At 35.0% G+C, this 24564-nt stretch overlaps 3 protein-coding genes across 6 annotated transcripts; 2 read left to right on the top strand and 1 right to left on the bottom strand.

The window, feature by feature from the left end:
- Positions 1–326: 326 nt before the first annotated feature.
- Positions 327–5460, bottom strand: LOC129309659 (uncharacterized). 2 transcript variants are annotated; one of them, XR_008592938.1, is made up of 11 exons: positions 5147–5460; positions 4637–4742; positions 4352–4523; positions 3977–4037; positions 3777–3895; positions 3593–3682; positions 3061–3321; positions 2486–2706; positions 2079–2300; positions 1040–1949; positions 327–648 (listed from the first exon to the last, which is right to left on the bottom strand). XR_008592938.1 is itself a non-coding variant. In XM_054951316.1 (10 exons), the coding sequence occupies exons 1-10, from the start codon at positions 5233–5235 to the stop codon at positions 1842–1844; spliced, it is 1449 nt and encodes a 482-aa protein (XP_054807291.1). In that variant the 5' UTR covers positions 5236–5460; the 3' UTR covers positions 992–1841. The 2 variants fall into 2 exon arrangements, 1 of the variants encoding a protein (XP_054807291.1); XM_054951316.1 differs by lacking the exon at positions 327–648 and having other exon boundaries at positions 992–1949.
- Positions 5461–12181: 6721 nt separating this feature from the next.
- Positions 12182–16599, top strand: LOC129309506 (galactinol--sucrose galactosyltransferase-like). Its single transcript, XM_054951103.1, has 4 exons — positions 12182–13498; positions 15213–15390; positions 15476–15843; positions 15931–16599. The coding sequence occupies exons 1-4, from the start codon at positions 12248–12250 to the stop codon at positions 16504–16506; spliced, it is 2373 nt and encodes a 790-aa protein (XP_054807078.1). The 5' UTR covers positions 12182–12247; the 3' UTR covers positions 16507–16599.
- A 1811-nt stretch (positions 16600–18410) lies between these two features.
- LOC129307714 (uncharacterized) lies at positions 18411–24037 on the top strand. 3 transcript variants are annotated; one of them, XM_054948580.1, is made up of 3 exons: positions 18411–18798; positions 18908–19178; positions 22753–24037. In XM_054948580.1, the coding sequence occupies exons 1-3, from the start codon at positions 18575–18577 to the stop codon at positions 23779–23781; spliced, it is 1524 nt and encodes a 507-aa protein (XP_054804555.1). In that variant the 5' UTR covers positions 18411–18574; the 3' UTR covers positions 23782–24037. The 3 variants fall into 3 exon arrangements, with proteins under 3 accessions (XP_054804555.1, XP_054804556.1, XP_054804557.1); XM_054948581.1 differs by having other exon boundaries at positions 18414–18790; positions 18903–19178; XM_054948582.1 differs by having other exon boundaries at positions 18658–18798; positions 18903–19178.
- The last annotated feature ends 527 nt before the right edge of the window (positions 24038–24564 follow it).

Here is a 24564-nt window from a genome sequence, read left to right as displayed (position 1 = left end):
AACATGCAAGTGAAATAATTTGACTTGTGATCTGAACCCAGTAAATCACCTCATTACGGCCACATGAAATTAATAAGAATTTCTGAAAATTGAAAGCTATCATTTTAATATGGAATCGACGCAAGAAGTGTCAGGCACGATTATGCATCATTGTAGCCGGTGATGGTGGATGGTGTTATACTTTGGCAAGATAGCCACTTCCTATGATCACAACTCACAAGTCACCCAGAATCGTGCTTTTTACTCGAGTTTTGATTTAAAATGGGAAATATCTGAAGCCTTCTACTTTTTCCTTAGATCATTCAAATTTAAGATGTTTGATTCATTACTTTCCCAAAATCTTCACCTTCGGCATCTCTTGAAATACTGCCAAAAGAGGGGATCTCTGAGGTTACAAGCAGTATAAATTAATACCATGTTCATCAAATTCTTCAAATGGAAGGCAGCACATTTTCTTCGTCATTGGACCCTCTGACCATTGAATTGTGTTACTACCTGCTAGTCTGATGCGATTCAGTGAGCACCACGTGCTATTACTTATCATGCACAATACTATTTCCCTTCGATTTTTTGGTTTGTGGTCCTCTTTGTTTCTGTTTTTGCTGTTCTCATGGGAAAACTTGCGAGAAACATCAACGAATCTAACGTCTGCAATACATTCAAAGATTACTATTTGGATTACATATCAATTTGAAGTCAAGCAAATGTAGGCCTAAAGCAAATTTTAGATTTCAACCTCCTCTAATTTGAAGTTGGAGCCCTAAACAAAAATCCCTATTTCATGAAACTCCTCAATGGTGGTAAAAAGTATGAGACTTGAAACTCTAAACAAAAATTAATTTATTTGATATGAATTTAACTCATAACTAAAGTTGAAGATTCAAATCTCACTACCTATATAAAGATCTTTTTTATAGACAATCTATAAATATATCTATAAACTATATGTGCCTTTTGAATATAAAGATACCTCTTAACTTTAACGAGTAAGTAGAACTTAACTCATATAAACTTTTAATTATTAAAAAAAACTCAGAACTGTAGATGGCTGTTTCAAGACCCTTCCATCAATACATTTGGATGTTTTAGTTTTATGGTTCAGCCTCATCTGTCAATGCAATTTGCCGTCATGGTTTTCCAGTTCAACCTCCTCCATTGAAGCTACATATAAAGCTATGGGGCACAAGGTGATAGCAGCGAGGCATTTGGGAGAGAGAAACGACGCAGCATGACCAGAGATGCGAAAAGCTAATCCCCATCCCTCTAAGCTTTATTTCTCCTCTATTTTTTTTTCCTTCTCAAATCAGGAGCTTTACTTCATAGGATCTTATTTTCTGAGAGAACGGGTACTAATCCAAATAAACCATCAAATATTTTCCCCCCAGCCAATTTCTCTGACCTTTTCCTCTCGACACCTGATCAATGTCCCGCTGCTGAATTACTTGCCCAGGACACATGTAAAACTAGCCGTGGACCAAGAGAATACCCAATGCTCATTCTGACCCAGAATTACTCTATTCTGATTTCCATATTTCTGATGAGAATATTGATCATTTTGAATGAAGCCCGCCTCAGCTTGATACGGATTTTGGTCTTGACCAAGAAATTCACGATGTCGAAGACGTGCATGTTAGAACCCCGTAATAGGATGTATAGATGGTGCCATTCCTTTCTTATTTCACTTCTGCACACTCTTCTTCCTGCCAACCATATCCATCTAGCCTTCGTGCATCAGATATTGCTCTAACAGATTCCCATGTCATTATAAGAAAACTATCCGAGTACCGAAGTTTGAACGGCAGCAATACCAAACACAAACAGTTAATAATAGTACAGTATGGCTAGCGTTTTTTCCCACGGTGAGACCACCCCAAACCTGCATTGCCAATGTTTCCAACAGGTTGAATAGGTTCCAACAAGCCTTTTGTGGAGCTGCCAAGCCTTTCTCCCTGAAACAATCAAAGGTATAAATGAATGAGAAAATAAGAAACGAAAGGAAACGCAATGTGAACCTTATAAAGGGCCAAATGGCAGTCAATAATCAAAACGCTGCAAGATTTTGAGAACTTTGGATTTACCTCCTTCCAACCCATGCTTTTCAAAATTTTTCTAGCATAACTACCGGACCCAAATGATATCTCCAGAGCCTCAGCTGCAGCTTCTTGTGGACAATTACCAACGGGTGATGATGGGGTATCATTGTCACTGTCAACTGGATTCTTCTGTCCTGGACCCACACTAAATACACCATGCAACATTCTTCTTTCAGCAGCTCTATCTCTGTACTGACAGCTTCTTTGCTGGCACAGCAGTGAAAATGCAAACAACTTAAATAAGCTTTAGAACTCATAAGTCTATTTCTGGCACGACCTTTTTAGTTGGCACTGACATCTATATCATCAACTAAGTTATGAGTTTGGCACACTTTTCTATATAGTCGAATGGAATGCAAGGATTTATCAAGTTTTTAAATCAAAACACACACCTTAGATGCAGCTAACTGATTCGGCAACACAGGCAGACCTTTTTCATTGCATACTCCACCAGAAACTGATGCAGAACTTTCACTGGATTTAGATATATGGGTGATTTTCCAATCAGATGATAATGGAGGGAATCCCCATTCTTTTGTAGGATTGGCAGAATCATATGTTGATAGTGAAGCTAAATAACTTGCATTAGGATTTCGCAGTTTGTATACTTGTCCTGGTGAAAAGCAGCCATGTTTAATCCCAATATTTCAGACTACAAGAAATCCCAATATTTAAATTTTGCCACATAAGCTGTCATTCTTGACTGTTGATTCCAGCTCAACCATGATAAAGAAATTCATACAACAAATTCTAAATAAATACTTAGCTTTCAGTAGGATATTAGAATTGGAACTTTGTTATTGCAGACAGAGCTTGAGCATATGCGTGGAAAAGAGTGTAAGAGAATTTCAAATTAAATGCTCATCACCTCTTGTATATAACATACTAATAATTATTTCTTGTTTAACATGGTAGTGTATAAAATTATTTATCCATAAAATTATTTATCCAAGATCAAAATGCAGACCTGTTTTGACTCGTACCAGATCGAGATGAGCTTCACATATAGGAGCAGATCTTAATTTTCCACCACCTGAAGGCATAGAAGGGTGAAGCTTAATGGACCGTTTTACTAATCTTCCAACCAACCTTGCCACCTCATCTTTTCCATCTTTTCGGGATCCTCGAACCATTTCCCATTCCCACACGTCCACAGCTGGAAACTCTGAAACCACCTCTTTTCCTGAATCAATGACTTGACCGTACTGAGCACGCCATTTCTCTTCATCTGTTGAAACATTTGTAATGATCCATACCAACTAAATGAAAATAAATATATGCATTTTCAACCACGATTTAGCCATAGCCGTGAAGTCCTAAACTGTAATGAAAAATTGTTACACTTCCAAAGCCAAAGTGCTTTTGTTCACTTACAAAAGCTTCACCAAACAGGCAACTAATTGCCAGATATACAAGTGATAAATAAAGACAGAAAACATCTCTGCTGCATTCAGAGGTTTGTGTATGTGTGTGCACTTGTATATGAAAGAAGAGAGTACCTTCATCTATGATAGTATTAGCTATACCATTTTCATCCTCTGGGATCCATTCACCTTCTTCCAATTCATAAGTATTGTTATTGTGTGTACCTAGGTGAAACAGGTCCATTAGTAGCTTTCTAGATATCACATTTTTCCTGTATTTTTCTAACAAGACTATGGAGATTGGAGAATGCGAACAAACCATCAGATGCTAACTTAGCTTCATCATCTGTTTCCAAGGGCATTACTGCTGTATCAGCTTCACTTATAGCAGGGTTATTGTAGCCAGACAAGTAAAGATCAATTAATGTGTCCTCTAACCTGCACTTAGTGAATGGACAATATTTGGTGCAGAACAATACAAGGGGAAAAATGAACAAGAAGGATGTAGAAGATGCATACCACTCAGATGGTGGTGGAGGAGGTTTCTCAGAAGTTGGACTCCTCATGCAATCCCTGGGATCTGTTAAAAAGATAACTACTTAATTAACTTGGGCTACTCACTTCAATGAGAGCCGCATGTCTGGACCAAAAATGTAGATTCACCAAGGGTAGAAGAAATGAAATTTTCTATGTGCATTAAAAGAGCAAAGTGCAGATGTCAGGGACATGACTGGGAGGCACTTTGCAGGGGTATTTGACCCTGGCTATTGCAGAATCAGTTTCATCCCATCAACGTACAGTACTACTGTTGCCAGAACATATTCCAAAGCTATCATAGATAGAATTAATAAATAGCTTCATTTCCAAATAAAGTAAAACAGTTGTATTTCTCACCATGAGAAACTTCATCAGCCGTTCCCATCTGTTGATGACATTCTGATATACTTTCAGCAAAGGTAGAATAACACTCGCCATTCTCACCATATATTTGTTGACAAGAACCATCTGGTAGAGTAGGGTCTTTTGGTGCAACATCATTGGAAGGGAATGTTCCTCCATCATCAGCCTGGGTGGGACAATATGCAAGATAACTTAAATCATGAAATTAAAATGATCATAATTTAAGATTTGTTTTAAGAAAACATTAACTGAAGAACATTTATAACAAGCATGAATTACCTCATTAGAACTCAGAAGTACGTAATTGCCGTCCTCAAATTTATAATAAAGACCATCCTTGCTGCTATAGTACCAGCCAGCACTAGGGTCATGGTAAAAGCCACTACTGCAGGAAATTAGTCATTCCCCAAACAACAGAAAAAAGTTAGTTACCATAAATTTATAAGAGAAAAACAGTCAACAAATAGCATGAAATTAAGTGAATGAGACATTGATTGTTAAGCCAGAATGATTTTTTTTTTTTTGGTGTTTAGACTCTTAATTTTATCGAAATTTTGAAAATAGCTGAATTAATAGCTCAACAGAATAAAACACTAGTACGAATCAAACAATTGTTCTGCAATTGTGAATCACCACATAAATAACTAAAGCGTCCTAAACGGCGTTTCAAACGAGTTCTACCAAACCTAAACATCCTTGTGCTTGCGAGATAACTAGGAATAAACATAATACCGAATCAAAAAAAGAAAAATCATAGTAGACAAATATTGTTCGAAATTCAGAGAAAACCTGGCGTGGAAGTAAAGCTGAGAATTCTCATCCCAAACAAAGACAGAATCATTATCGTTTTGAAGATTCTCAGGATGATCTGACTCCATGACTTGGGCTATTTATTTGCTGCTTCCTATATCCGAATTCTTCAATGTTTCATCACAACGACGTTCTGTTTCTGTGACCGCGAGACAACAGGCTTCGCGGCCGATGCCTATAGGCGCCAACGGCGAACACGACCCCCATCGTTCTTCTACCCAGCCCAAATAGTCTAGGATTGCTTTTCTTCCATTTTGTGTCTTCGGTGAAAATTCCAGGATTACATACTCAGAAGCATGTGGTAAAAAAAAAAAAAAAAAATATATATATATATACAAAGAATTATGTTTGGTCCTGGGCTTGGCCCTCTTAGTTACCAAAATCTGTAGTGTGATCCCGAAAGCATGCCTTATTTTAATGAGCCTCAAGGACCAAACTTGATAAGGTAAAACAAATAAATTTTGCTATGATATGCAATTAAATAGGAATGCATTTTTGTTTAAATTTTTCACAAAATAAAGATACTAAAAATAAATATATAATGTAAAAGATAGGTGAAATTAATTGTGTACGATACAATTTACAAAAAAACAGATATAAAATGAGAAAATTCGACCAATGTATTAGCAAGAAAATGAATCTTATCTTGTTATCCATTATTGTACATTTTGTGTCACTGACTCTCTTGTAACTGATTGTGAAATTAAAACAGTGTAACAACTTATTACTTGCCCCATATTGTGAAATTAAAACAGCAACTTTCCAACTAGGGGGTACCAAGGCATTAGAACCGGATGGTTTTCGTAATAGATTTTATTAGAATTCTTAGGATGTGGTGGCAGAGGTAGTTACTAGTATGGCAAGAGAATTCTTTTCGAGGAAGAAGTGGTGACATTAGCAAACTGAACAAGACAAACTAGTCTTGATTCCTAAAGTTGAAAAGTTAGAGATGGTAAGTCAATTTCGACCTATTGAGCTTTGCAACTTTTCCTACAGGATTATTTCTATGATTCTTGCAAATAGACTCAAGCCATTGCTTGATAGGTGTATCTCAGCTAATCAAAGCGCCTATCTTCCAGGTTGGCTAATTCATGACAACATAATTATAGCCCATGAAATATTCCATTATCTTAGAAGGAACCAGGGGGTAAATATGAATTTGCCTTGAAGGTGGATATGAGAAAAGCCTATGACAAAATAGAATGGGATTCTTGCAAATAGACTCAAGCGTGGCTTGATAGGTGCATCTCAACTAATCAAAGCGCCTTGATTCCAGGTAAGCTAATTCACGACAACATAATTATAGCCCATGTAATATTCCATTATCTTAGAATTAGCAAGCGCGGGGTGAGGGGTAAATATGAATTTTCCTTGAAGATGGATATGAGAAAAGCCTACAACAAGATAGAATCGGACTTCTTACAAGATACTTTATTGAAGCTGGGATTCTGTGCTGCATTGGTAAACTTAATTATGAATTGCTTTTCTTTTGTACAATTGAATCTGCGTATATCAAGAAGGAAGGTGGCCACTTTGACTCTGGGTAGAGGTTTTAGACAAGGAGATCCTCTTTTCCTGTACCTATGAATTCAACTAGTTGAAGTCTTATCATGCATCATTAATAAAATCATTGATAGTGGAGCCCCGAAAGGGTTAAATTCTCAAATTCCTGCCCAATTCTATCTCATATTGCAGATGATGCCCTCTTGTTCATGAATGCAGATGTCAATAATTGTAGAACATTTCACAATTTGAACTTACACTGCAAAGCCTCAGGACAACAGACCAATCTCCAAAAATCTGGGCTAATTTTTTTCCTAGAAGTACACCTGGGGAGATCAAATTGGCAATCAGTGAAATCTTGAGTATCCTTGACGTCCATGAACCTGGAAAGTATTTAGGAATTCCCAATGTTTGGGATAAATATAAGCAATAGGCATTGGTTTATATCAAAGAACAAGTTGCTAAGAAAGTTCAAGGTTGGCAAAGAAACCTTTTATCTTTTGCAGGAAGAGAATTCATGATTAAATCGGTGGACAATACCATTCCTATCTACCCAATGAGCTGTATCAAGTTTGCTAAAAAAACTTGTAAAGACCTTAATCGACTTATATCTAATTTTTAGTGGGATGGCAGTGTAAAAGGAAGGAGTATTCATAGATAATTTGGTGAAACCAAAGAAGGATGGGGGCTTGGGCTTTCGTGATTTTGAGATTCTCAATGATTCTTTGTTAGCCAAAATTGCATGGTGTCTAATCCAAACCTTGAGGCACTCTGGTGCAGAGTAATAAAAAGTATTTACTTCCAAAAAAACCTTATTTATGACTCCTGAATAAGGTTACAAAGCCTCTTGAATTTGGTCTAGCCTACTAATTAGAAGAGAGTTGCCGAAAAAAGTTTGGGCCTGGATGATTGGCAACGAAGCTTCTATTAATGTTTGGAAAGACAATTGGATTCCAGATATGAAAAATATTACCTTACAGCAACTTATGTAGGTAGATAATGTCTCTAATATTACTGTTGATTCTTTAATTTATAATGGCTTGTGGGATTTATCATTATTACCTCAATATATTCCTAAAGAGGTGATCATGTCAATTAGAGACATTAAACTTGATAATCTCTCCCCTGTGGACAAATTAGTTTGGACTGGTGCTAAAAATGTTGACTTTAATGTGAGAGCTGGATACACGATAGAGTTTAGCACAAGTAGAAAGCTTTCTTATAGGCCTAACACGTCCTTTAGTTTTGATTGCAATTTATGGACTAAGATTTGGAAGGTTAAAACTCGTCCTATAATACAACATTTTATTTGGCACAGCTATTCTAAAACTATTCCCACTAATGATGTACTGTTTTGTAGATATTGTGCCATTATACCATTGTGTCTGATTTGTATTGGTGAACCAAAAACACTTGAACATTTGTTTTTCTTCTATTCATGGGTTAAACGTCGTTGGTTTGGCTGTCAACTATCTCTTAGAATTGATAGACTAGGTATCCCGTCCTTTGAGGCATGGTTTTCAGAAGTGTTAGCTAATAGATTTGCTATTGACAATATTGAGTTGTCTTTGTTGGTTTGGCTTTTACAGCTCATTTGGAAGGAAAGCAATGAAGTTGTGTTCAATTTAGAGATCCTAATCCTATTTCTGTCGTACGTCCTCACTAGAGCCACAATCGGGTGAAGGATTTTTGGACAGCTTGGCAAAGAGAAGAACCTATTGGTGATACGACTACTAGTGTTCAAAATCACCATTGGCGAGCCCCACTTGCAGGTTTTATTAAGATAAATTGTGATGGCTCTTTCAGTATTGTTGATGTCTTGTCTAGTATTGGGTTGGTTTGTAGAGATGGTACTGGTAATTTCTTGTGAGCTTTCGGGGAGAATGTTTTCTGAAGTTCAGCTTTCTCGAGTGAATTATTGCTTGTCCGTAAAGCTCTTCCGTTGATTGTGGAGCTTAATTTTAGTGTTATTATTTTTGAAAAAGATAATGCTAATTTATATGCGTATTTACAAAATGCTTCTACTGATAGATGTGAATGGCAAAGTTACTATATCCTCCAAGATGTCTTGGATTTGGTTGCATTACGTGTTGGTCTCTCTTTCTCTTTTACTAAAAGAGAAGGGTAAGTTTTCTACTGATTATATAGCAGTTTCCATTCGTAAGAAGTTTTGCTCCGTGGATAGATGGACTCACGAACACTTTCTCTTGATCTCATTTTAGATCATGATGTTGCTGAATCAAACTCATCTTCTGGTTAGCGAGAAGGCATTAGCCAATGGATTCCTATAGGCTCTTTAGTTAAAGCCTTGTTCTTTTGCTGTATTTGTGTTTCTGTTGTTAGATTCTTGCTTCGGTGTTTTGAACTGTTCTTTATTGCTTTGTAGTGTTGGGTTTTGCTTCAGTTATCATAAAAATATCTTTCAGGTAAAAAGAAAAAAAGACTCTCCTGTACATGACAATCTAACTTTTTGCTGAGTATTTTTTTACCTTAAGTTAAACTTGAAGTAATAGCATTTAAAAATATAAGAAATTGTACGTAAAATGAAACCAATCTACAAAAGGCTTTTAACACTAGCGAGTTCAGAATTTTCAACTCTCACGTATTATATGGATCTCGCCATATATTACTAGCGAGACTGATAAGTAAAGTTTAATTTGTTGCACAGCACTCATATTTCCGTCATTCTCCTTGTGACGAAGAATAAGTTCCAAAATCAACAAGCTTGAAGTGAAACCTCTTTATAAGATACATTTTCACTTTACATTCAAATTCAAATATACTCTTCTTGTGAAGCACGCCTTCCACATCTCGCTAGATGTTTCCGGGGTGAGAGTATACGCCACTCACTCTCTTAATTTAATCATTTAATATATATATCTGTGCGTGTATTGGAAAATTGCAAAGATCTAGAGCATAAAGAATTGGAAAAAGAGTTGTGCCTTAAAAAAATAATATTCTCTCTGTCTTAATTTATATGATTCTTTTAGACAAAATTATAAATACATATAAAATTTATTAAATACATTTCACAATTTTATTTTTTTAAAAATAAAAATATAAATTTTTAAAAATAATCTTCATTTAATACTCTATGTATGAAAAAAAAATAGGAAAGAGAAATATTTTCCAATGGACCTAAAAAAAAGTCTGAAAATTTGCCACAAGATTTATGGACTGAATTAAAATAAAATGAGTGGCTGAAAAGATTGAAATGCTTTTTTACAAAGGGAAAAAAAAAAGATCGACAACTGATATTGATAAATTAATAAGTAAAATTAAAAAATTAATAACTAATAATTTTGTATTTAGAACAAAATGATTGAATTGACAAGTCTTATAATTTACAATTGATATTAGAAAATTAACAAGTAAAAATAATTAACAACTAATTTTAGCATGATTATTGACCAATGAAGTCACGTAATTTACAACTAATATTGATAAATTAATAACTAATAATGATGTTTTTAAATCAAATTGAGTGAACAAATCTTGTAAAAGATTTATAAGTCAAGTAGTTAATAAGTGATATTGACAAATTAACTGATAATGTTGACAAAATAACAAGTAATGTTCTCACGATTATTGAGTCACAGAATTAACTAATTAACTATTTAACAAGTACTATTAAAGAATTAACAAATACAAGTAAGAAATTAACTAGTAAAGTTAGGTAATAACTAAGTACTTATTAATTTTGTGAAAAGACATTTTGATCTTTTTAGCTACCCATTTTATTTCAATTCAATTTAGAAATCCTACAGCAAATTTTCATATTTTTTTTAGGATCCATTGGTAAACATTTCTCTTTCCTAATCCTCAGTTAAAATTCTTCCAAAAAATTATTAAAGAGAGAGAATACATGTGAAGAGTAATATTAAAAAAATATTATTAATAAAATTTTATTTTTATTAAAGTGTCTTATATTTTATAAACTTAAATATCTCTTAAAAATGTCATATAATCTAAAAGAAAAAATACTACAATTTTAAATGCTTGGGGGTTTAGAGCTCTGCCTTGCTTTAAAATGACAATAAAGTCATAGAACTTAAAATTTATGATAATTAAGCTCTCGATAAAATTTTCTAAAAAATAAGTTAAAAGTATTAATTCAAATAATTATAAAATGAAATATGAATTGCAAGTTAAGAGTTATATTTAAAATTTAAATGTATTATTTTCATTAAGAACTCTTAAATTTATAACTATCTAAATTTTAAATTAATATTTATAATTAATTTTTTAAAAAAATTGAAAACCTAATTATCATAAATTCATTATTTTAGAACTTTAATATCATTCTTCCAATTAATTTAGATCTCGATATAAGGAAAATGTTATCAACTATAGAGGAGTTGTTAGAGATTACAATACTGATTGAATATGTAGCTTTGATGTGAATATAGGTAACTACCTTCTTACTATTTTTAAAATGATCAGTATTATTTATGGTCCTCAATTATGTTGGGAAAAAAACTTTTGTAATATACAAATTTATATGGATTATATAAATAATTAAAAGTGATGTTACTTGTAACTTGTTGAGAGAGATTATCATCCAAGCTAGAACGAAACATTTATTTAATTTTCATGTTTAAGGAGGCTAACTCCTACACTCATTTGTTGGCTACCAAGATCAAAATGAGTTTGTATATTATATCTTTATCAACCTTCACCTTAACTGTGTCAAGATACTGCCGGAAAATATGAGTAGCTTGTACTCTCGTTTGATTAAGGATCTATTTTTCATTTAAAAAATGTGGCATAAAAGAGATATTGCCCTGAGTCAGGAACAAGGAAAATGAAAAGAAAGACAATTACTGGCGGAAAAAAAGAAAGAAAGACAATTGGTGGAGGTCAGAAAAAGCTGGCCATGCATTGCCCTATAAAATAAAAAAAAATGAAATTGTTAAACAACAAGAGCTGGCCCCCTCCCCATGGGCTGCGCACCAGACAAAGCTGAGGAAACATCTAGAAAAGCCACGATACATTCAGAACAGAAACCTCCCTCTGTTTTGAAAATTGGGCCAAAAGTTTTACTTGTCTCTTGAGAATCACCTACTACTTTCTGGTTTTTTTTCTGAAGAAAAAAAAAAATCTTGTTCACGCATCTACAGAAATATGAAAGAATAAAGTAATCTCATAGTTCCATACAAATCACAACGTCACATCATATTTTTTTTTCCGCTTGACATTTGAAAATCATGTCGGATTATAACTAGTGGTGGAGCGATGAGAGAGATAAAGCCTGGCTTTAATCTGAGATCACTAATTAAATGGATACAATTTTGTCAGTTAATATTGTCATTTATATTCTACATGCGTGGTAAATAAGCCGTATATGACTCATATGCCCTCATTTATTTTAGTTATGGCTGTCGCTAGAATGTCCCAATGAGCATCGTGCCAGTAAGGACTCCACCCACGCCAAAAACGAGCTACTAAACTGCTCCCCCTTCCCTATATAAGCCGCTCACTTGACAGACCACAATTCCTCGCCAACTATAATATAAGCTTACCTGAGCATCGAAACTCTTGAATTCCCTTTCTCTTTCTGTGGCTGAGTTTTCTGTCATGGCCCCAAGAGCAAGTAAAATTGCTGCACTAGACGTATTGAGCCTCACTGATGGTAATTCTGCTGAAACTGAAACACGGCCTTTATCCATAACCTTGGAAGGATCAAGTTTTCTCGCCAATGGCCACCCATTTCTCACCCACGTCCCTGCCAACATAATAGCCACACCTTCTCCTTCTTTCTCCTCCGACAAGACCACCAACGCCACCGTCGGTTGTTTCGTGGGCTTCGACGTCCCCGATGAGCCCCGCAGCCGACACGTCGTTCCTATTGGCAAGCTCAGAGGCATTCCATTCATGAGTCTATTCAGATTCAAGGTGTGGTGGACCACCCACTGGGTCGGAACCAACGGAAACGACGTGGAGCACGAGACCCAAATGATGATCCTAGATAAAAACGACACCGGTCGCCCTTACGTCTTGCTCTTACCGATCATTGAAGGTCCTTTCCGAGCTTCACTCCAACCAGGGTTAAACGACAACGTGGACATCTGCGTGGAGAGCGGGTCCACGCGTGTCCGTGGGTCGACCTTCAGAAGCTGTCTCTACATGCATGTCGGCGAAGACCCTTACCGTTTAATCAAAGGAGCCATGAAAGTGATCAAGGTCCATTTAGGGACATTCAAGCTGCTAGAAGAGAAAACCCCACCGGGTATTGTAGACAAGTTTGGTTGGTGTACATGGGATGCGTTTTATTTGAAGGTACACCCGAAAGGTGTGTGGGAAGGAGTGAAGGGCCTCGTGGAGGGAGGGTGCCCTCCAGGTCTGGTCCTGATCGACGATGGCTGGCAATCAATCTGTCACGATGACGACGACCCTATAACGGACCAAGAAGGTATGAATCGGACGGCGGCGGGTGAGCAAATGCCATGTAGGCTAATTAAGTTCCTGGAGAATTACAAGTTTAGAGACTATCGTAGTCGTAGGGTACCCTACGAGACGGGGATGGGAGCGTTTGTGAGGGACCTGAAGGAGGAGTTTAAGAGCGTAGAGCATGTGTACGTATGGCACGCGCTTTGTGGCTACTGGGGTGGGATAAGACCCAACGTGCCGGGGATGCCGGAGGTTGAGGTGGTTGCTCCGAGGTTGTCGGAAGGATTGAAGAAGACGATGGAGGATCTGGCGGTGGATAAGATCGTGAACAACGGCGTCGGGCTGGTCCCACCAAAGCTCGTCCATCGCATGTACGAAGGGTTACACGGTCATTTGGAATCGGCGGGAATTGACGGCGTCAAAGTTGACGTTATACATGTAAGTCTTCTGGAATATTCTTCCCGCTTCCTATTGCCAATTTCAATTTTTTATACATCACGCGTGATCATATATTCTCTTTATTTAAAAATATAAAATATTTTTTAAAAAATTAAATATTTAAAAATAATCACGGATGATCATATGCTCTCTTTATTTAAAAATATAAAATATTTTTAAAAAAATTAAATATTTAAAAATATAAAATATTTTTAATTTTTTAAAATATAATTATTATCTTTTTTTAAGTATTCTATTAATAATAACTTTATATTTATTATGAGTTATTTAACAGGATTAAATATAAAAAAATAAAATTAATTAAAAAATAAGTAATTATTTTATTAAAAAATAAAATTTAATTAAAAATATTTTATATTTTTAGATAAAAAAATATATAATTCACATTTTTAATATTATTACTGAAATAGCTTTGGGCCTCCATATTATTTTAAACTTTTTTAGAGATACCATTCTCTTTAGTTTTGCTCTTAGCCTATGTTAAATGTTGGTGTCCTAGGGAGAACACTAGAAGCGAATAGGTATGGAGAGAAGCCTCCTCTATCTTTTTTTTGAGGTAGAGAAAAATTTAAATCATTTAAATTTAATTTAAATGATCTAAATTTAATAATTTTATTTTTATTTTTTATTTATATTTTTAAATTAAAAAATATAAATAAATTATAAAAAAATTTAAGAAATATATTGATTAATCTGACAGTCCATATTTAATATAGATGCTTCAAATTTAATATAAAATTTTAAATTAACTTTTTAGATATATTCTGAACAGTGTAAATATATTCTGAATAAAATAGTAAATTTATTAAAAATTTTAATATTAATTTTAGACCATCTATATTAAATTAGATTCATAAATATATTTATTAAAAAATTTATAATTTTATATATTTTTTACTTTAAAAATATAAATAAAAAATAAAAAAAATTAAATATGAACCCTCCAAATTAAATTTGGGCGGTTCAAATTAAACCTTTACCTCAAAAGAGAGGCAGAGGATTGGAGAGAAGTCGAGTCCAAATAGATATATATGAAAATTGAAAGCACTACAATACTCCCTCCAACTTTATTTATAAATTATTTTTATTAATTTTATTAATATTAATATAACAAAAATATAAAGAATAAAATTTAATGAAATTACAAACATAACCCTCAAAAATAAGTAAATCATATAAATTTTTTTGTTTCTTTTTTTTACAAGAATAGTTTAAATATTTTATTTAAAATAAAACATTACTATTAATTTAATAATTTATAAAATAAGCTATCTTATTTTTTTAAAGAGTGACTAATAAAATGGACCTGAGCGAGCATGGTTTATCACTAGAGTGCCCCCTTCTTTTGCCATGTGTCCCTCTTTGAAAGCAATGCCTGTTGAGTACGTAGAAGCCGGCCCTCTTCAGTTGCCATATCCTATCATATTAGTATCCAGATTCAGCACTCCAGTCCAATGGCTCACCACCGTTGATACTAATCGGCATTGATGTTTAGGGCTTTCGCTGTTATTTTCTTTCTTTCTTTCTTTTAACTAGTTAGAAATTATTTTTGGATCATTTTCAAATCTGGTTGCTTCTCCTGGAATGATTGGGCCCATGAACTGATCAGAGTTTGGACTCTTTCTCATACAAATTAAATTAGCAAAAGAACTGATTGTGAGATACATATGCAATTTAATCAATTAATTTGCAGTTGCTTGAGATGCTATCAGAGGATTATGGGGGACGGGTTGAGCTAGCGAAAGCATATTACAAAGCTCTTACAGCTTCAGTGAAGAAGCATTTCAAAGGGAACGGAGTAATAGCGAGCATGGAGCACTGTAATGACTTCTTCCTCCTCGGGACAGAAGCCATATCACTCGCCCGCGTTGGTAATTAAGCCATTCAAAACCTGGATTTCCTCTTTTTGTGGATACTTTTCATTGTGACTCACAATTGCATTGAACGACGTCGCAGGGGATGATTTCTGGTGCACAGACCCGTCGGGGGATCCAAACGGTACGTATTGGCTGCAAGGTTGTCACATGGTGCACTGCGCGTACAACAGCTTGTGGATGGGGAACTTTGTGCAGCCTGATTGGGACATGTTTCAGTCCACTCATCCCTGTGCTGAGTTCCACGCTGCTTCTCGAGCAATCTCTGGTGGGCCCATTTATGTGAGCGATTGTGTGGGCAAGCACAACTTCAAGTTGTTGAAGACTCTAGTCTTGCCTGACGGCTCCATTTTGCGATGCCAGCACTATGCCCTCCCCACCAGAGACTGCTTGTTCAAGGACCCTCTTCATGATGGCAAAACCATGCTCAAGATTTGGAATCTCAACAAGGTAAGTAATATATGTCACATATTTCATATCAGTAAAAATATATACCTCAACATTGTAACTGACATAGTGATTGGTGTTAAATTACAGTGTACGGGAGTTCTGGGTTTGTTTAACTGCCAAGGGGGAGGGTGGTGTCCGAAAACAAGGCGAAATCAGAGTGCCTCTGAGTATTCGCAGAGAGTGACATGCTTGGCAAGTCCTAAAGATATTGAATGGAGCAATGGAAAATGGTCTATAGCTGCTAATTCTGAAGGAAGCGATGTGTTTTTTGTTGTTTATAAGTTGAAGGAAGATAAAGTGAAGCTTTTGAAGTATTCAGAGGAGTTTGAAGTTTCACTTGACCCATTTAACTTTGAGCTTGTCACTGTTTCTCCTGTCAAAGTTTTGCCTCAAACATTGGTTCAATTTGCCCCAATTGGATTGGTGAACATGCTTAATTCTGGGGGTGCTGTTCAATCCGTGGAATTTGAGGAACACCAGAGGTTGGTGAAAATAGGGTCAAGAGGTTGTGGGGAAATGAGAATGTTTGCATCAGAGAAGCCAATTAGGTGTAAAATAAACGGAAAAGATACAAATTTTGAATATGAAGACAATATGATACGGGTTTCTATTCCTTGGTTTGATGGTTCTTTAGGGTTGTCTATTATAGAATACTTGTTTTAATCCCAAATAACCTCAAATTGAAAACTTTATGAGTTATTATTGACTCTATTGTATAAACTCTTTTGCTAAATGTATGAAATCATGCGAATCTCTTAAAAATTTCACTTTTCTTTTAACCCCTTTGTTAATAATGTAATCGTGCGCCAATTCTTTTGATCTTCTTGACCATTGACTAATGCCTTACTAACTAGTGTTGACTTGCTATTAATTATATAATTAGTTGTTAGTCATTGTCGAAGAAAAGAAAATCAAGTTTCATGGAATTATAAAAATAAATAAATAAATCAAACCTCAAGATGTATAAGTCAACCCATCATATGTATTTATAATTTCAATTTCTCATTAATTCTATAGTTATTTACTAGTATTTATTCATTATTTACAGGTTGAATCAAATCATTTACAATTTATGATCAGTGTTTTTTGGCACAAGTTTTGACTTAATAGAAGATCTTTTTTGTAACATCAGAATAAAAGATTAGTGATATTATAAAAACACGTTAATTTTTAAAATCATGTCAAGTTTCATCTGAATTAAGTAGTAAATATATTTTCAAAGCCAAGTTTTAAATATATCCTCATTTTCACTCCCACTTGCATGTAGATGTTCAGCTATTGCCTTGTATCCAAAAAAAAAAGCCCAACTATTTCTAAATTACTATCTATTGCCTCTATGACTTGTCTTTTGGGCTGTGAATTGTTCTTAGAAGTCAGAATTTTTCTTTCTAACAGGGAAAAATTTTAGTTAAGGCTCTCAAAAACAAAATAAATATAATAAAAATTCAAAAAAAAAAAATTCTTTGCAAGCTCAAAGGTTCAAAGACCTTTTAACAATTTCAAAATATATGCAAATGCATTTGTTGGGGCTGTACAAAGATCAAGTTAAGCATCAAATTAAGGTATGATCTGAAAGTCTTTTGAGTTAGATATTTTAGTTTGAGCTCTAGTCCAATTTGATAAAACTCAAGACCAAGATTGGGTGAACTTGGTCTACAGGTTACTAAACCAGTCCACCAATATTTTTGGCTAGTAACTCCTTCATCCCTTTCTTCGCATCTCATCCCTACCAACAGTATCACTCTTTCCTTCTTCATTCTTCTTCCTTCTCTCCCCTTTCAATTGAAATCAAATAACTAAATTAGCTTGGCAAGAACCATAAATTAAAAAAAGAGAAGAAGACCCTCTGACCCACAAATCAGATTAGAACCATAATTTAAAAAGAAAATAGAATAATGGGAAGCTCTAGAGGGAGCACAATGGAAAAAAAAAAATAGATCTACCACCATAAATAAATACAAAAGTTTGAGGAGTTGTAGATTTGGGAAAAGGAGAATAGAGCTAGAGACGCGACGGGGGAGAGAAAAAAAATTTGGGAATGGCTAAAAGAGTGTAGCAATAATGAAGGGTTGTAACGATGCGCCAATGTCAAAGTGAGAGTGGAGAGGAGCGATGACTGAAGCTCAAATGGAGGTGGAACACTATTAGTCATTGGATGGATGTAGCTTGAAGACAATTGGAGGTGAGCAGTGCCCAAAAGTCAAAGTTGAAGGAGGATGGGAGAACGTCAAGCAAAATGAAGAAAACACAAAAGAAGGAAAGGCAATGTTTTCTAATAACTTACATATTTTTTTTTTTAAAAAAATAACTACCTGAACTAGGCCAATTCAAGTGGTCTCAAATATCAATCAATGTTATCTAATAATTTAATCTGACTTGATTAGTCTTTTTTTTTTTGGCTATTTATTCTGGGACTGGGTTTTGTTAGGTTGGACCTGGCAAACCCAGGTTTTAGATTTGTTTGCACAGCCCTACTATTTATTTGTGTCATTTCAACAAAACATTCTGGTATATATGTACACGCACATATGAAAGGCCTTTGAGTTTGCAAAAAAAAGAAAAAGCATAAAGAATATTGGGCCTTTGATGTATATATTTTGCCTTAAGAGTGTTCAACTGAAATTCTCTCAAATTATATGCGAAAGAATTTTCTTGAAGGATGGTTTTGGAACAAAAGGCAAAAATTGCTGGTGCGCACTAATCAGTCCACTCCGTCGTTGATTGGGGCATCATGGAGAAGAAGGTGATTGATTTTGCTCGCTCCGAATCTAACAGCTCCTTTGATACCGACAGCCCCGGAGCTGCAAAAGGAGATGCCGATGACGCCGACGGGTATGAAAGCGATGAATACGTTGCGTTTAAGGATCACTTGCGCTCCGGTGTTGACTTCCGGCCAGTTCCGCCCCTCCGATCTTCCCTCTCACTCGCTTCCTCTTTCCCTCCCAAAGTATCTATGTAGATTTCACTCCCTTCTTATCTCAATTGCTAAATTTGGTTATTTTATCTTCTTTTCCCTCTTTTTTTTTTTTTAATGCACTTCCATTTTTGCGTTCGGACAGAGCAGCAGTGGTGTTACAGGAAGACGCAGTGATACTGGTAGGAAGGGAGATCGAGCTTCTTATGCTGCTGTTATCGTTTCTATGATTGATCGGAAAATGAAAGGGCATGTTGGTCATCTGCTACGAGCTGCACATGTTATCAGTGCGCAAATAAATCAGCTGGAGAATAGGAGTAATCAATTGGAGGGGTTGATTGATAACTTGAAGGATTCAACAGAGTTCTACTACAAGAAAACAGAAAGAAGGCTGAGGGAAGTGGAGGATATGATGACAGAGGTACTGAGCGTATAGAATGCAGTATTTTTCTTCTTCCTCTTGCTTTTTTAACCAGTGAGTTGGCTGGCCGCTTGTTCCTCCTATAATTGGCGTTTGTATAATATGAGAATCTTCAAATTTAAATGTCAAAATACCGTGCGTGTAATTGTGGAAGATGGGCCTGTATTTAACGGATTGAACTGTGCATTGGATTCATTGAACAGAGAACCTCGAAATAGTGTTTTACTGCTTACAAAGAATAGAAATTCCATGAGTGTGGTCTTTCAGTGACTATCATAGTGAGAGCATTATGCAGGGACGGGGCTAGTTACGAGGGTTGGGATTGAAAATCATACATATAGTACGTTTGCATTAATATTGGGGGGGTAGAAAATATATGGCACTGTAATACTAGGAAAAAAATTAGAACTTGGGGGTCATGGCCATGTTCTCCCCTCCCTTTGCCATTAGTGTTATGTAGCATCAATGTTTAAGTTTCTACTTCATAAGTTATCCTTGCTTGGTTGCTCCAAACAGAAGAGGTTTACAATTTTTTCCCTTCCATTGTTTATGTCACTGTAGAAGTTCTGTTGACCTTAATAGTGAGATAATATTGGGGGTTCCTGGATAAGGAGTTTTGGGTTGGTGCTTATCAAACCACGACTTCATCTTCAGCTGTGATTTTTGTGTGCCACAAAGTATGCATTCATGGTCACGTTCTATGCTTATGAAATAATTACTGAGCCTATAACAGCTGTGATTCCCAGGGGATGCCCAAATGTGTCTCTGGGTTGAACAACCTTGAGTGCTTATTCTTTTTGGGACTTTAGAATTTGGAAGAATTGCATTGATGTGCTGTTCAAGGGAAAAAGGCAAAAAATAAAACAGAAAAAGAAAGAAAAATAAATGTTTCAGCTATCTCAACTGGGTGTTACATTGTGTCTAACATCCTTGCTGTCTGTTTTCTTGTTTCTACTCCTTCCCTTGACATCTGTATTTTAATTGCTCTCTTTGTATGAATGCTATACCTCAACATATTTTGAATTATAAAATGGATGCTAACATACAGTCTTACTGTAATCCGGTGAAGTTGCCTTGAATTAGTTTAGTCATGTTGTTATATCAGATTGGCCACTCGGTTAAAATATTTTGATGCTTTTGATTGGAGAACTAGACCCTTGTGTCAGATTATTCTGAAGTATTGATTCCTCTTTTCTTTTTGCACTTCTCTGTTCCATCTGTGATGATAACTTGTAGAGGAATATTTCTCCCAAAATAATGTAAAAAACTCATTACAATTATTCACCTTGTTGTTTCTTTGTAAAAACATTTACAACAACAAGAAGTTTTATTCCATTAGGCGGGGTTGGGTATATGAATTATATGATGCTATTGTGATTTATCATATACCAAACTTTTAGAAATGTTGTTAACTAAAAGATCTTGGTTAACAACTTCCAAAATTGTTTTTTTTTGGCCTTTCTCTACCCCTCTTAATGGGGATAATCGACTCTCCACACCAGTGCCTCCCGCGATCTTTTTTATACATGTTCAAAACATCTCTAATGATTTTCTACTATTTTTTTTTTTATAGATGCTATGCCAACTTTTTCACATATATATTCATTTCGGATTTTATCTTTACGTGTATGTCCACACATACATGTCAACATTCTCATCTTTGCTACTCTAACTTTGTACTCTTGTTGTCCCATTAAAATTTAACATTTACTATCATATAACATAGTTAGTCTTCTAGCAGTTTGATAAAACTTTTCTTTAAGTTTATTAGGTATCTTATGATCACCAATAACTCCTTTGGTTTTTTTCCAATTAAAACTTGAAGTATAATCTAATCTTTCAATTTCACTTCTAAATTACTACTGATTGATCTTTTATCAAAATTATAATATAAATATTTTGTTTTACTCCTATTTAGGTGAAAACTTTTTGACATCAATGTCCTTCTTCATAACTCAAGTTTATATTTAATTTCTTCTTGTCTTTGCAATAAGAACTATATTATTTATAAAAAACTTGCATTTAGATATTTTTTCTTGAATATGCTTAGTCAAAACATCTAGGACCAGGTCAAACAAATAAGAGCTCAAAAATGATCTCTAATGTAGTTCAATCGTTATAGGAAAGCCCTTTGTTTTACTATTAGATGTTCTTATACTAGTTGTTGCTTCCTCATATATATCTTGTATAGCTGTAATATAGGGAACTCGGACTTCATTCTTTTCTAATGCTTTTCAAAGTACTTCTCTCGGTATATGGTCATAAATTTTTTCCAAATCAATGAAAATTATATGTAAATCTTTACCTTGACATCAATATTTTTCTATAATCCTCTTAGTAGATAAATCACTTTTGTAGTTGCCCTACTTGGCATAAAGCCAAATTGATTATCTAAAATACCAATCTCTAATCTTAACCTATGTTCAATCATTTTTTCTCACAATTTCATTTTATGACTCATAAGTTTAATCCTTATGTACTTAGCACAATTCTAAATAGCCTTTTTATTTTTGTAAATAGGAATTAAAGTGCTTCTCTTCCAATTGTTAAGCATTTTTTTAGACTATAAGATTTCATTAAATAACTTAGTTAGTCATTGCATCCCTTTTTCATCTAAACATTTCTACACTTCAATAAGGATTCATTAGCTCTACCATTTCTCATTTTTTTGAAGAGCTTTATTTATCTCTCTATTGCGTATTCTTCAATAGAATGACAAATTTTGTTTTCCTTCACAAGTTACTAAATCTTCCAAGTTATTAGACAAACCTCCTCCATCGTTGAACAATTTGAAAAAGTAGGTCTCCCATCTGTCTTTAATATCACTATCTATGATTAAAACTCTTCCCTCTTCATCCTTTATACACCTTACTTGTTCTAAATCTTAAAAAAAAAAAAAAATTCTTTACTCTTCACAATCTTATAAATTTTTCATTCTCCATCCTTTGTCTTAAAACCATTGTAAAAATCTTCATATGTTTTAAAACGAGCTTCACTTATAACTTTCTTAGTTTCCTTCTTAGTCATACTAAATCTTTTCCAATTTTCATTATTATTGCACAAATAGATGGTTTTAAGACACTCCTTCTTATGTTTTATTTTTTCTTGTACACTATCATTCCACCACCAAGACTATTGATCTCTTGGACCAAAACTTTTTTATTCTTCCAAAACTTCTTTAGCAATCTTCCTTAACTTCTTGGTCATGTCCTCCCACAAGATGGTAACACTTTCTTGAGATTTTCAAATTCCTTCAGCCAAAAGATTTCGCATGAAAATTTCTCACTTCTCACCTTGTTATTGCCACCACCTAATTCCCGGAGTCACCACTTCTCTGTAGAAACATTTATTTCTTCCAATTGCAGATCTTTTGGTAAAGTGAGATTGAGTTGTAGGCAAAGGATATTGTGGCACTTTTACATGGAGATTAAGATTTCTTTGCAAACGAAGTTTCCTTGCTAAGTTACCATGACTGGAGATTTCAAAATGAGTCTTAGCTTTTTCTTTCAGCAATTTAAGACCTTGCACTGTTCTAAATTTGAGTTCAAAATAAATAGATGTTACTTCATTGCAGGTTCAAGACGGCATTCAAGACTTGAGAGATAAACAAAAGATAGCGGAAGTTCAGCTTCAGCTAGCAATGGTTCAACAAATTAGAGTTGATTTACAATCAAAACAACCGAACAGGAATATTCAGAATAAATTGGTTCAGCAACAAGTGTCATATGGCCATTCACAGAACCAACACCCACATCCAAGTCCTGCAGCTTGCCAGCAGAAACTCTCTGATCTACCTTCTTACGGTCCTCCTAGCTTCCCTCAAAATCCGTTGCAAATGCCTGCAGATACAGCAAGAGTAATTCCTCAACAACTGGGGCATAGCCAATCCAATTTTGTTCAACAATATCAAACATGCACCCGACAACTGCTGCCAACTCTTGATTCTGCTACTCAGCAACACCCTGTGATCCCAGCTCAATCATCAGTGACACTATATCGGCCTCACATGCACTCATCATGTTTGGAATCATCTCAGTTGCCTCATCCACAAACAACCTACAGTACCCTCCACACTTGTGTCAATCAAGTGAATCGCCAAGCCCCAGAGAGACCTTACATGCCATCTGAATATCCTCGCCTTCCCACCCCTGAATTATCATCTGCTACTGGTAAGACCTCACTCCATCAACAATTTAACGTGGATTCTACCCAGAGAATAAATAATCAGTCGTTAGGAAGTTCAATGGCAACTCGGGGACATTCAAAACAACCTGGAAATATGAATGTGAGTGATTATGGTGCAAGATCTTCTCCCCATTACGGGGGTTCAACCACGGGAAGTTCACAAGTTCTGCCCCCGTTCTCGCCAGCACCAAGAGTTCTGCCTCGTGCATTACCAGTGGCCTTGGATGTGAATGAGGCATCTAGTTCTGGTGGAACTGAGAGCAGTGTATCAATTGAAGAAATTGTTGAAAATGCTGTAGCAATGGGATTCCGGAGGAATGCTGTGAAAGCAGCAGTTGGAAAACTGACCGAGAATGAGCAATCTGTGGACCTTAATCTGGTATTAGATAAGCTGATACATAGTGGGGAACCTCGGTAATGGGATGCCATTTAATCCACTGTATACATGATATTGTACAGTACTCCGTACATATATGCTGGATTTGTGCACGAGATTCTTTAATATCTAGATTCACTGTCGCTATCTCTGCTAATAATGAGGCTCAGGGCGGGGTATACAGCTAATGCCTTAGCTCGGAAGTGTCATGTATCAGAAAATGATCTCTTAGATCTTTGATCAAAAACCACCATTTATCCGATGGTGGTAATTGATGAAGGATTCCTGGCTTTGTTTTGCTCGCATCTGTAACTCTTAGTAATATATTATCACTTTTCTATTTAAAAAAAAAGAAGTTCAAGTGACCAGTTGAGAAGATCTTAATCGTGACATGCAAGGTAATCAAATAAAAATTGTTGACCAAGCGTAACTTGTTTAAAAATGCTCCTGCTACTCGTGCGAAGCATGGGGTCTGTGGCATAGTTCTGCAACTACTGGAATCATAGAGCTTGCTTTTTTGTCATAGAATGGAAAGAATAAAAACTAATTTAAAAACGAAATTAATCTTTGGATCTCTACTTTCAAAATTATAAAATAAATATTATTAAATAATAATTACAAAAGCATAACCAATGTTAAGCAAAACAAATATGATAAAAATTAAAAGTTCTCATTCTGCAATTGGTTGAAATGTGATTTATTTTATATTTATTCTATGATTAACTATTGATTAGTAATATATTAAAGCGTTGTGCGTGCGTTTGTTTTATTATTATTTTAAAAACAAAAACCTAAAAAAAAAGAGGAAGACACGGAGTGTTATCT

The sequence above is a fragment of the Prosopis cineraria genome, unplaced genomic scaffold, assembly GCF_029017545.1.
Source record: "Prosopis cineraria cultivar Desert tree isolate PC_DT_omini unplaced genomic scaffold, ASM2901754v1 PC4, whole genome shotgun sequence".
NCBI classification, from domain to species: domain Eukaryota; kingdom Viridiplantae; phylum Streptophyta; class Magnoliopsida; order Fabales; family Fabaceae; genus Prosopis; species Prosopis cineraria.
This window is presented reverse-complemented; position numbering and strand designations above follow the sequence as displayed.